Here is a 13130-nt window from a genome sequence, read left to right as displayed (position 1 = left end):
AGTCTTGCACATGGTTCCACGGCAGGAGAGCCACGATTGTTGCATAGACTCGCACGTTTGTGAACGTATGCAGAGAGGAAATCATTTGTGCGCAGTTGCTTCCAGTTGTTAAACACTCATGTTGTGCCTTAGGCAGGCTACCAATTTTTTATCCAGATTTTAGGCAAATCTACTCATTGTTTGGGCAATGTCATCATTAAAACGAGGTGCACTACGATATGTTAATGCACTTCACTTTTTCAATGAGCACTGTAGTTCTTCGTGCCTTGGCTGACATGCCTTTTGTTCGTTGAATTACCATCGCAGCCATAGTGTGCCTGATACAGTCACATTTCCTTTCTTCTCATTTACAATCTCTTTAATGGAGCTCCTCAAATAATGTAAATATGCATTTTGTTGCCAAACATGGCAGTTCTTTTATTTTACTTTGTTTAGAGGTGGTAAAATATTCTATTGAATATTCAAAGCCTGTTTTTTCCGGATATTCATACTCAATCCGATTGGAAAATTTCATTATTTGCACAACTAATAATATTTTGTTTGCTTATAATGCATGCAGTCAATAATAAAATTGTGCATATGCCTGAAATCTGTGATTGAATTCTTTTATGTGAAAACATAACATTACTAACTGAACAATAAATCGATAATTAATTGCTCTCCCATTATGATGACTCATCAGGAAATGCACAAAGTGTCATCCTCCCACCTTGCCTTTCTTGCAGTGCCTTGGAAGGCAGTTTTCTAAATTTGAGAAACTTGTAGACAGTCTATCATAGTAATGAATGTATAGTACCAAAAACACTATCACAGGAAGAGAAGGGCATAAGCCATAAGGACAAGCGCATACTTTCTGCTGTTTATCTATGCAGAGCTTATAAATCTTTCTTTTTTTCTTAACACATGTCCACCATGCATGTGCTCACACCTCGCTTCACACTAACAAAACATTTGTAGATGACGCGTTTCTTTTTGACAAATTAACTTATGTGTCACTTATACAGTTGTTGCCTTTCCTTTTGATTAAATGCTTCCAAGATCTCGCAAGCTCCTGTGTTTCTGCTCATTCCTAGGATCCGTATCTTCACACAGCGTGGCTCTCATTAGCACGGGTCTGGGCCTACCCAAAAGGGGAGGGAAAGTGATGTTTGGCGAGCCCTGGCTGGGCTCGAAGCTGCGGTCTTGGGCGGGGTATGGCCCGTTTGCCCAGGTCGGGCCTTGGAGCACACGTCGTTGCCTCTTCATAGATACGAGGCATTCTGTGGGAAGCTCAGTTGACAAGTTGGGGGGAAAAAATGGCACCATAATTACTCTAGCAAATAAAATAAAAAAGAAAAGAAAGGGGCCTACTAGTCAATTTCCTGCATATATTGTGCTGAAGAAGAATGGCAGATCAGGCGAGTTGGTGGTTTTCCGTGATGTTTAAAAGCAGCGCAATGACATACACCGGACAAGAGAATAGAGGATGGGACACACATGGCGCTGACTTACAACTGCGTTTATTGGAAAAAACACGATGGCTTTTTGAAGCCTTACATCAAGCGCATGCGCTTGCTTGATGTGAATAAAGAGCACTTGTCATTCCCAAAACATTGCCATGTGGAAGCGGGTGAGATTAACGCCGTTGTTCACCCCTGTTCAGCAAGCCCATCTCCTTCAAAGATAAGGATGCGGAAGGCTGACTAACACACCCACTACCTTTTCTTGTTATGTGGAATGCTTCCACACTTCCCTTGTAACACTTTCATTGTGCACAAACAAGATTTTTGTGTCATCAAAGAATGGTGTATACACTCCCATTCAAAACAGTGCTTTGGCAGGTTTGTAGATTTCTTGTCTAAAGAATTCCAAGGCTCCGATAGCCTCAAATTAATTCATCGGTCTTTCTGCCCTATGTACGAAAGGCCACAGCACAAAGGGATTTGGTAAAGAACAGCAATCTTACAGGGCACGGGCGTTTTTTTCATGGTTTATTTTACAGCCTGTGTTCTTTCCTATTCCTTCTCTCTTTCTTTGGACAGCTGCTCCCAGCTTCCCAACTTTATTAGGCCCTGACAACAAAACTTTGACGGCATATCTTGCCCCCTACTTTCTTAAATCTGTGTGAGAGAGAATGAACGTGTGGCATTACTGCTACTTTTTTTACTACCGGGCTACTACGCTGCTCCAAGCCACGTTTGGAGGACTTAAACTTCCTCAGAAGTTTGCCTGCACATGAGACAACGACAGAGTCCTTGAAACCGGTCTCCCTGCATCGATGTACCTGCGCCTCGAAACTAGTGCTCATCTTATGACGACAAGAGTTCTTGACTGCTGTACTTACGCAGCCGGTTACTGTTCCATTTTTACAAGTTTACTGTACTACCAGAGTACAGTAAACCCTCGTTTAACGAAGCTACTTTATTTGAATTATCACTTTATTCAAAATTTCTTCCAGTCGCGACCCAAACACACGCATTTTAAATTGGATTACTTGGAGCATACTGTTCAGCTGCTTCGCTTAGAGCGAACTTGCAGCACGGGCGAATAAATTCGGCCCGTACTCTGCTGGAGCTCACATCCACATGAAGTCGCACGAATGCACACTGTCCTCCATATTGCTTACATTAAGCGCACGCTCCCTTGCTTGATCACTTACGCAGGGCCCCGGTCTGGCCCACGTTGTTCTATTCCCACCGGTTGTTCTCTCTTCGTGTTTCATTTGCTTTCGAATCTGTCGTACTTGGCCAGGCAAATCTGGCTATAACAGACTGAATACTAGTACATGTCAGTGAATGCATCCACAAGCAGTTTGTGAAGCGAGTCCCACGTGGCCAGGTGATCTTGTCAGTGAAGCCCCGCAAGAGTGACCTGCCAGGCAGGGTGGCTTTGTGGCCCTGGTGAGCGTGAGGTTGCAGGCTTTATTCCTTTCAGGCGGAAGGCAGGAGATGCTGCGGGCACCGTGCTTTGGGTGCAGCTCGGAGAACCTCCGGTGGTCGAAAGTAACCTGGAGTCGCCCCATTATGTTGTTAAACCTCGTAATCTCAAGTTTAATAATCTTTGCTTGCGGGCTAGTTGTTGATGCATTCTTTGCAGAAGGGTTGGAGCACATGCAAAGTACTATAGAAAAAGATGGCAGGACAGATTGCTAGTTAGCCGAGGTTAAGAGCTGTGGCATCTTTGGATGGTTACTGCGATCCTCCATATCTGAGCAGCCCAATTGCGGAGACTCTCTGGATCCAAGTAGGAGAGATCCTGTGCCAACCAAACACCTACATGTTTTCTTTTTTTTTGAGCAGTGAAAGGGAAGGAAATGAAAGCTAAGGGGAACCTATGCAATGCAGCCTTAATTGGCTGCTGATAATAATCGTTGCCAGTGATGGTCGTCGTCGCAGAGAAAGCAGCTAGAGTCCCCCTTTGCCAGTGCAGTCGCAGGAAAGGGTGGGGTCATGTGACCGTAAGGCAACCAAATTTCTTGGCTCTTCCAAAAGCACCACTGAGAGTGCTTCTCGATGCTCTAGTCTGGAATTAGGTGACAAAACACGACCATCCGAATGTAGTCAGAGCGCCTATTTTTGAGCATCTGAAAAACGTTTGTTAGTGCTATAGATCACTCAAAAACGAACATATCAATGTTCCACTAGGGATCTAGTTTAGTGGGAGCTTAGTTGAAAGTCAGCATCCTGTCCCATCCCTTCTTGCTTTTTTCGTACCCTTTGCGTGCACTGTAGCACCGCTGCGAAGACTCGTACTTTGAATCTTCTGCAAAGAGTGTGCTTAGATATTGTGAAGTGTGCCCACACAGCGTCGGGTCTCCTTGTGTTCCAGGGTGCAGTCTTCGCTGGCCACTTTCCTGGTGCGGCTAAACCAGTTGCCGGAGAAGCTGAACCCGGTCATCCGTCCCCTGATGGAGTCCATCCGCCGGGAGGAGAGCCCCCTGCTGCAGGTGGGCATGGCCAGCTGCTGGCACCTCATGTGCTGCCTTGGTTTGCTCTCAGTGGGTTACTAGTATCCTAAAGGGCCCCGCCTCACCAGGTCCCATTCCAAATTTTTGTTCTACACTGCAAGTTGTAGAGGCCATATTACTGCAAGAAATGTTCATGTTGGTTCATTACTAGAGGGGGACAGAAAGTGAATTTCCCGTTTTTGAAGTCACGTTTTTGAAGCCGGAAGCGCAGCTACGTTGGTGTGCCCTCTCCCTTTGCGCCTCCAATCAGCTCGCCGGAGCGGATAGGTACAAGCTTTGAATCTGCATTACTACGAGCCGCCGGAAGTGTGTGCTGCTGACGTGCATCAGAACAAAGCCTACAAAACTTCTGGAACAGTTTTAGCGCTCCTGTGCTTTTCCATGGTACGTTGAAGAAAAAAATGAAGACCCGCGCCGTGATTACTTCAGTGTCTCCGTTGCTGGCTGACGCTCACACTCGAACACCCTGAACACAACTTTCAAGCTTACACACCACACTCCAAAGTCGGCTTGTCTCGCGAACAGCATGTGCTGTGAGAAAGACATGGGCCAAAAAAACCTTACCTCACTTTTCAGACACCTAGAGCAACAGCGAGAACGTCGGGAGCACAGTTGCCATGACAACGTTGACGTTTAGCATACCAGGCCCAGTGCTTCCTTGCGAAAAACACCATGAGACTTCCGCCACACTCTCTCCAACTAGCCTGGGCTTCTCCTATGCTTTCCTTCCTCCATGCTGGCAGCGTTGACACTCTCTCCTTCTGGCTCGACTAGAATCCACAAGCTAATTTCTTCCATGTCATCTCCCATGCTGGAGCAGAGGGACCGGCTTATGTCTAGGTTGCGAGCTCTTCTTTCTTTTTCTTCCTTCTTTTTTATTGTGATAGCAATTATAGACGGCCACTGTTTTGCATGGGGTGCAGGTGAGTGCGGCTGCTCGTACCCTATCTGGAATGTAATCTGTGTTGGGCTCAGATGTTAGGTGCCCCGAGAAGCCTGATGGCTTTGTGCGCACTCTGTTCTCGTGCACCCAGTTAAAGTTCAGGCGAGAAGCAGCACAAAGGGGAATTGGCTCGCTGCACCTGCCGCTCTTCATTGTACCAGCATATTGACAGTGAGTGTCCATTGCAATGCAGTGGAACTTCGTTGATACATTCCCGTTACGTTTTCCCAGCGCCAACATCTGCAATCAAGAGCACGAAAAATTACCCAACGGTGATGTTTTGCCGGTTGATACATTCCCGAAAATTAAATTTCTCGGCACCAACGTTCAGTACATTGCCATACTGTAATCGTGCTATACGTATTACGGCTGCTAGATCCCATGTAAACAAGAAAATGCGTGAAGTGCACTTGATCGAGAACAGTATATAGCTGCCCACTGTGGCAGCTTCACCGCAATACTCGCCCGCCTGTCTCGCGTTAGAACGTGGGCGCACACTCAGTTTATCATTTCAGTACGATCAAATCTTCTCTGGGTTCGTGGTACGCAGGATTCACAGCTTTCACCACCAATCCTATTGCGATAAGCATCTTCACCTATCTGTTTCAAAGTGCATGGCGCTGTCGGAAGCGTAGTGCACGCTTTTAATAGGCCATAACCGAAACGCGCTGCCTTTCCGTGCTGCAGACTGCGATCGTATATGTTTTCCGGCCACTAGATCCCATGTGAACAAGCAAAGGTGCGAGGCGCGCGCAATCAAGAACACTATATAGCCACCCGTCTCGCGTGAAAACAGCGTCATGCGCAACTTCTTATTGTGGTACCAGCAAATCTCTGCCCAGGTCGTTGCACACTGCATTCAAAGCTATCGCCGCCAAACCTATTTCATAAGCATCTTCACCTATCTGTTTTACAGTGTGTGGTATGTAGTGCCCCCCCCACACACGCACACTTTTATTTTTATGGCATTCTTTGGTGGTGCTGCTCTACAAAAGCATGGTGCCCGGGTTTCAAACCAAGTGAGGTGCAGAACTCTGTGTGGCCATGAATATAGTTCCAGTGTTGTACCTGCAGGCTGCCTCATTGATAGCATTCTCCAATACAATCGGTGAGGAATTTCTTTTCTTTTGGTAGAATTGACCATGTTAATGAATGAAGGCTCTGAGTGTAAGTAGCCTTTCAAGTCATATTCACCTGACAATGGCTGTAGAACTTAGGATCAGAGAGCCAGTGATGGATATGCAGCTGCTAGGTGCTTTCCAGAATTGTACTGTTGTATGATGCCTCAATCACTTCTGCAGCCAGGTGTCTGTGCCAGCCCAAGGGGCCTAGTGAACAAAGCTCATAAGGAGGTTCTCTTTATGAAGGGGTGGTATGATAGATATTGTTACGACCTATCAGGACAATATTGTTACGTAGGAAGACACAGACGAAAAGTAGATGTTTTGGCACGACAAGAAGAAGATCAGAGCCGTCAGGGAGGAAGTTCCTTCGGTACAGAATGCCGCCCTGGAGGACATATCGGCGAACGGATGCGTCGGTAGGTGTAGAGCGCAGACGCTCGATAAGTGCTCGCAGCGATAGGTCTCGGTACTGCTCATCGGCGATGTTAGCGAAGGCAGACACAGAGAAAATGCCGTTGGCGGTACTACTGTTGGCGTCGTCAGGCTCGTCTACCAGGTAACGAGACAGGCAGTCAGCGTCCTTGTGTAGTCGGCCAGATTTGTAGGTGACAGTATATGAATATTCTTGGAGGCGTAAGGCCCAGCGACCAAGTCTTCCAGTAGGATCTTTCAGTGAGCATAACCAGCAAAGCGCGTGATGGTCGGTGACAACAGAAAAGGGTCGGCCATATAAGTATGGGCGGAACTTCGCAACCGCCCAAACTAGGGCCAGACACTCACGCTCAGTGATGAAATAGTTGCGCTCGGAGGGTGAGAGGAGCCTGCTGGCGTAAGCGATAACACGGTCGTTGCCGCGTTGGCGTTGTGCCAGTACTGCGCCAATTCCGTGACCGCTGGCATCAGTACGGACTTCTGTAGGCGCAGAAAGATCGAAATGGGCCAGAACGGGAGGCGTTGTGAGAACGTCGATTAGATGTGAGAATGCAGAGGCCTCGTTATCGCCCCACTGGAAAAGGGCGTCTTTTTTCAAAAGCTCGGTTAGTTGTCGTGCTATGGCCGCGAAATTTTTCACGACACGGCGGAAGTACGAACAAAGGCCGATGAAGTTGCGCACATCCTTGACACACTTTGGAACAGGGAAGTGCGTAACAGCATGGATCTTGCCTGAGTCCGGTTGCACTCCGTTCGCGTCAACGAGATGCCCAAGGACGGTAATCTGGCGACAGCCGAATTGGTACTTCGAAGCATTAAAGTGCAGACCGGCTCGACGAAAAACATCCAGGACTGGTGAGAGGCACTCGAGGTGCGTAGCGAACGTTGGGGAGACTACTCTAACGTCGTCCAAGTAGCACAGGCACGTGGACCATTTGAAACCGTGAAGAAGGGAGTCCATGTGTTCAAAAGTGGCAGGAGCGTTGCATAGACCGAACGGCATCACTTCGAATTGATAAAGACCGTCGGGTGTTACAAAGGCAGTCTTCTCGCGGTCGAGATCATCCACGGCAATCTGCCAGTAGCCGGAGCGAAGGTCAATAGAGAAGTAGCGAGCACCGTGGAGGCAGTCAAGGGCGTCATCAATCCCAGGTAGGGGATACACGTCCTTTTTGGTAACCCTGTTAAGGTGCGGATAATCCATGCAAAAGCGCCATGAGCCATCCTTCTTTTTTAGTATTTATTCACTTCGCGCGACAAACGTGCTATTTTTGTTTGATGCTGCGGCGGCCCAGCAGAGACGACAGCGGCCTCAAACTTGCTGAAGCTGCGAGCTAGCTTTTCAGCCAGCCCCCTCTTCTCGGCAAACACTCGCATGGCAGATTCCTCATTGGTGTTACGTATTCTCCGTGCACGCACGCGGTAGCGCTGCAGAAGTCACAGGGCGCCTTTTTCATTGAGGGGTGCAGTTCTCGTTGCGACGATTGCATTCATATGGCTGACGTACCGCTTCTGCCACTGTCAGGCCTGAATCGCCCGTGCTGTCGCTTTCTGTGCCGTCCTCATCACTGTCGCTAGTCGACACTCCAGCAACTACAGAGGCAACGATGGTGAAAAGTCCAACCTCGTAGCCGACATCTCTTCGCCGTTGCAGCAGCACTGCCGAGCAACTTCTTCGCATTCTAAATGCCACACACCGTAGTCAACAGCAGACCCATGTCGCGTGCCAGCATGTCGCGTGCCAGACGTCGTTCGTGCCAGCACGAACGACGTCTAATTTTTCTTCTATGCTGAACACCCGGCGTCTACTTTTTTCCCGAGTTTCAGCATGACACGAGTTCTCGCTTGCAAGACGCCACAATGCTCTCTGGCACGGCGCCGAATGATGTTGATGTTGATGAGACTTCACGCGCAAATGCACAGGGTGCTTAGAGGCCGTTGTGCTGATCTCTGAGGCTTGTTGTTCTGCCGGGCCGCCTAATGGAGACTACGCACCGCCGTGTTTGCGCAACGAAAAGTGGAAACACTATGTGTTAACCGATACGTACGCAATAAGCTGGTACGGTTTATGCGGTTACAAAACACATTGTGTTCAATGGCCGCTGAGTCGGGCATTTGACTTTACTACTTCTAAAACGAAAGTACTGTTTAAGCGGGTACGGTTTAACGAGGTTTTACTGTAATAAATACTAGGGCATTGCGACATTGTGCTGCATTGCAGTCTAGTGTTTCATTATTGTAACCAGGAGGCGATCGTGGAAACAGTGTTGAGATTAGGAGTTAGAAAAGGAAAAAGAAAGCCATCTCACAATGACTGTCAATGGTAATGCAATTAGCATTGACGCAATCTAGCAACACATCATACAGGGGAATCTCGATGATACGATCACGGCTAATACGAATTTCTGGATTATACGAATTTTTCTGGGGTCCCGGCCAGCCCCATTACTTTGCAACGTGCTAGAGAATGGTTGTTACGAATCAATATTTGACCCGCGTCGGTTGATACAAAAATTACCGAAGAAACTTTGGAAATTATAAAGTGTGCTTGGCGAAAGACAGACGCTGCTGCCATCTGCGCTCCGCTTCCCTGGCTTTGCTGCTCGGTGAAATGGCGGACAGGCCGCCATTGGAATATGAACCTGGCAACGTTTAACGCAAGAACATTATCTAGTGAGGCGAGTCTAGCAGTGCTATTGGAAGAATTAGAGGGCAGTAAATGGGATATAATAGGGCTCAGTGAAGTTAGGAGGCCAAAAGAAGCATATACAGTGTTAAGGAGCGGGCACGTCCTGTGCTACCGGGGCTTAGCGGAGAGGCGAGAACTAGGAGTCGGATTCCTGATTAATAAGAATATAGCTGGTAACATACAGGAATTCTATAGCATTAACGAGAGGGTGGCATGTCTTGTTGTGAAACTTAATAAGAGGTACAAAATGAAGGTTGTACAGGTCTACGCCCCTACATCCAGTCATGATGACAAGGAAGTCGAAAGCTTCTACGAAGACGTGGAATCGGCGATGGGTAGAGTGAAAACAAAATACACTATACTGATGGGCGATTTCAATGCCAAGGTAGGCAAGAAGCATGCTGGAGACAAGGCAGTGGGGGAATATGGCATAGGCACTAGGAATAGCAGGGGGGAGGTATTAGTAGAGTTTGCAGAACAGAATAATATGAGGATAATGAATACCTTCTTCCGCAAGCGGAATAACCGAAAGTGGACATGGAGGAGCCCGAACGGCGAGACTAGAAATGAAATAGATTTCATACTCTGCGCTAACCCTGGCATCATACAAGATGTGGACGTGCTCGGTAAGGTGCGCTGCAGTGACCATAGGATGGTAAGAACTCGAATTAGCCTAGACCTGAGGAGGGAACGGAGGAAACTGGTACATAAGAAGCCGATCAATGAGTTAGCGCTAAGAGGGAAAATAGAGGAATTCCAGATCAAGCTACAGAACAGGTATTCGGCTTTAACCCACGAAGAGGACCTTAGTGTTGAAGCAATGAACGACAATCTTGTGGGCATCATTAAGGAGTGTGCAATAGAAGTCGGTGGTAACTCCGTTAGACAGGATACCAGTAAGCTATCGGAGGAGACGAAAGATCTGATCAAGAAACGCCAATGTATGAAAGCCTCTAACCCTACAGCTAGAATAGAACTGGCAGAACTTTCGAAGTTAATCAACAAGCGTAAGACAGCTGACATAAGGAAGTATAACACGGATAGAATTGAACAAGCTCTCAGCAACGGAGGAAGCCTAAAAGCAGTCAAGAAGAAACTAGGAATTGGCAAGAATCAGATGTATGCGCTAAGAGACAAAGCCGGCAATATCATTACTAATATGGATGAGATAGTTCAAGTGGCTGAGGAGTTCTATAGAGATTTATACAGTACGAGTGGCACCCACGATGATAATGGAAGAGAGAATAATCTAGAGGAATTCGATATCCCAGAAGTAACGCCGGAAGAAGTAAAGAAAGCCTTGGGAGCTATACAAAGGGGGAAGGCAGCTGGGGAGGATCAGGTAACAGCAGATTTGCTGAAGGATGGTGGGCAGATTGTTCTAGAGAAACTGGCCACCCTGTATACGCGATGCCTCAAGACCTCGAGCGTACCGGAATCTTGGAAGAACGCTAACATAATCCTAATCCATAAGAAAGGCGACGCCAAAGACTTGAAAAATTATAGACCCATCAGCTTACTGTCCGTTGCCTACAAAGTATTTACTAAGGTAATTGCAAATAGAATCCGGAACACCTTAGACTTCCGTCAACCAAAGGACCAGGCAGGATTCCGTAAAGGCTACTCAACAATAGATCATATTCACACTATCAATCAGGTGATAGAGAAATGTGCGGAATATAACCAACCATTATATATAGCTTTCATTGATTACGAGAAAGCGTTTGATTCAGTCGAAACCTCAGCAGTCATGGAGGCATTGCGGAATCAGGGTGTAGACGAGCCGTATGTAAAAATACTGAAAGATATCTATAGCGGCTCCACAGCCACTGTACTCCTCCATAAAGAAAGCAACAAAATCCCAATAAAGAAAGGCGTCAGGCAGGGAGATACGATCTCTCCAATGCTATTCACAGCGTGTTTACAGGAGGTATTCAGAGACCTGGATTGGGAAGAATTGGGGATAAGAGTAAATGGAGAATACCTTAGTAACTTGCGCTTCGCTGATGATATTGCCTTGCTTAGTAACTCAGGGGACCAACTGCAATGCATGCTCACTGATCTGGAGAGGCAGAGCAGAAGGGTGGGACTAAAAATGAATCTGCAGAAAACTAAAGTAATGTTTAACAGTCTCGGAAGGGAACAGCAGTTTACGATAGGTAGCGAGGCACTGGAAGTGGTAAGAGAATACATCTACTTAGGACAGGTAGTGACTGCTGATCCAGATCATGAGAGTGAAATAATCAGAAGAATAAGAATGGGCTGGGGTGCGTTTGGCAGGCATTCGCAGATCATGAACAGCAGGTTGCCATTATCCCTCAAGAGAAAAGTGTATAACAGCTGTGTCTTACCAGTACTCACGTACGGGGCAGAAACCTGGAGGCTTACGAAAAGGGTTCTACTTAAATTGAGGACGACGCAACGAGCTATGGAAAGAAGAATGATAGGTGTAACGTTAAGGGATAAGAAAAGAGCAGATTGGGTGAGGGAACAAACGCGCGTTAATGACATCTTAGTTGAAATCAAGAAAAAGAAATGGGCATGGGCAGGACATGTAATGAGGAGGGAAGATAACCGATGGTCATTAAGGGTTACGGACTGGATTCCGAGGGAAGGGAAGCGTAGCAGGGGGCGACAGAAAGTTAGGTGGGCAGATGAGATTAGGAAATTTGGAGGGTCAACATGGCCACAATTAGTACATGACCGGGGTAGTTGGAGAAGTATGGGAGAGGCCTTTGCCTTGCAGTGGGCGTAATCAGGCTGATGATGAAATGGCCGGTCGCTGCTGCCGTCTGCGCTCCAATTCATTCGCTTTGATGTTCGGCGATATCGCCTGTCGCTGCTGCCGCTTTCGTTCTGCTTTCCTGCCTTTGGTACCCGGCGATCTAATCAGTCGCTGTTGCCGTTTTCGTTCTGCCTCCCTTGCTTTCGCATCTGGTGACATGTTCAGTCGTCGCATGCGCATTCGCTCCTTGTTCTTCTGCCGTTTGGTGTTGGGGGAATCCGGCGTCCGCTGCCGCTTCCCCGAACCGCTTGGCGCGCAATCACTGGGCCGCTTCGGAGCTATGCATCTCACTCACGCGACTGCAACGTGACGTCACGGTTGCTATGTGCAGCTGCGCGACCTACCGGCGCGCCGGTTGCTAAGGAGGAGAGGAGGTTGCGTTGCTGCACGGAGGAGAGATTCCAGCGCACGGACAGATGCGACTGCGAGCATGAGCCCCACTGACGGCAGTGAAAGAGAACAGCGCGCAGTCACGCCATTTCTTCCTCTCTCTTTTGGTGCGGAGGCGCAGACGCGGCACTGGACAGCGCGGAGGCCGTGACTGGGCACGAAGAGTTTGAAGCGGTGGCACTTTTGTTGCTTTTGTGCTTCTCTTAGACGTGGGCGACGACAAAGGACCACCACCGGCAGCTGAAACACTGGATGTGCTTGAAGCTCTGAGGCGTGCTATGGCCGCGGATGAAATCAGCGACGACATGTGCACGCGTTTTTATGGATTTGAACCAAGTCTGCTAATTGACCTGACAAAAGAAAAAGCAGAAGGACATTAGAGACTTTTTCTTCAAGAAATAAATGCTTTTTACGTACGCGTGCCTGAGTGAGTTCACCTCTGACTCTTTAATTTAGCTAGTTTTGATTGCTTCGATGATACGAATTTCGGCTAATACGAATATTTTTCGTGACCCTGTGAGATTCGTATCATCAAGGTTCCACTGTATTGATAAAGACATGTATATTTAAAATCTAAAGTGGTCATTTTGAGACTTCCATTGCTTCAGTTATGTGCACATGCACTGTTTCTCAGTATTGGCCCACTTTGCTTTCGCACTCACTTGCCAAGGTTGGCAAAGAGCATGACGACATGACGACAGCGCAGTGACAGGGATAGAATGACAAAGGAGGAATGTCATCGAAAGAACACCAAAGGTGGTATGACGATGATGGCGTGACAGCAAAGGGGGCATGACAAGAGTCAGATGACAAAGCTAAAA

General features: G+C 47.6%; 1 protein-coding gene across 2 annotated transcripts in view; it reads left to right on the top strand.

Annotated features, from left to right (window-relative positions):
- Hel89B (histone acetyltransferase 1) overlaps window positions 1-13130 on the top strand; it is a 328644-nt gene that overhangs the window by 214670 nt on the left and 100844 nt on the right. For both annotated transcript variants that reach the window (XM_055068322.2, XM_055068321.2), the window contains exon 21: window positions 3808-3925. In XM_055068322.2, the coding sequence (XP_054924297.1) occupies window positions 3808-3925 (118 nt within the window). The remainder of the gene's footprint in view (window positions 1-3807; window positions 3926-13130) is intronic.

This window comes from Dermacentor andersoni, chromosome 8, assembly GCF_023375885.2.
Source record: "Dermacentor andersoni chromosome 8, qqDerAnde1_hic_scaffold, whole genome shotgun sequence".
NCBI lineage: Eukaryota > Metazoa > Arthropoda > Arachnida > Ixodida > Ixodidae > Dermacentor > Dermacentor andersoni.
This window is presented reverse-complemented; position numbering and strand designations above follow the sequence as displayed.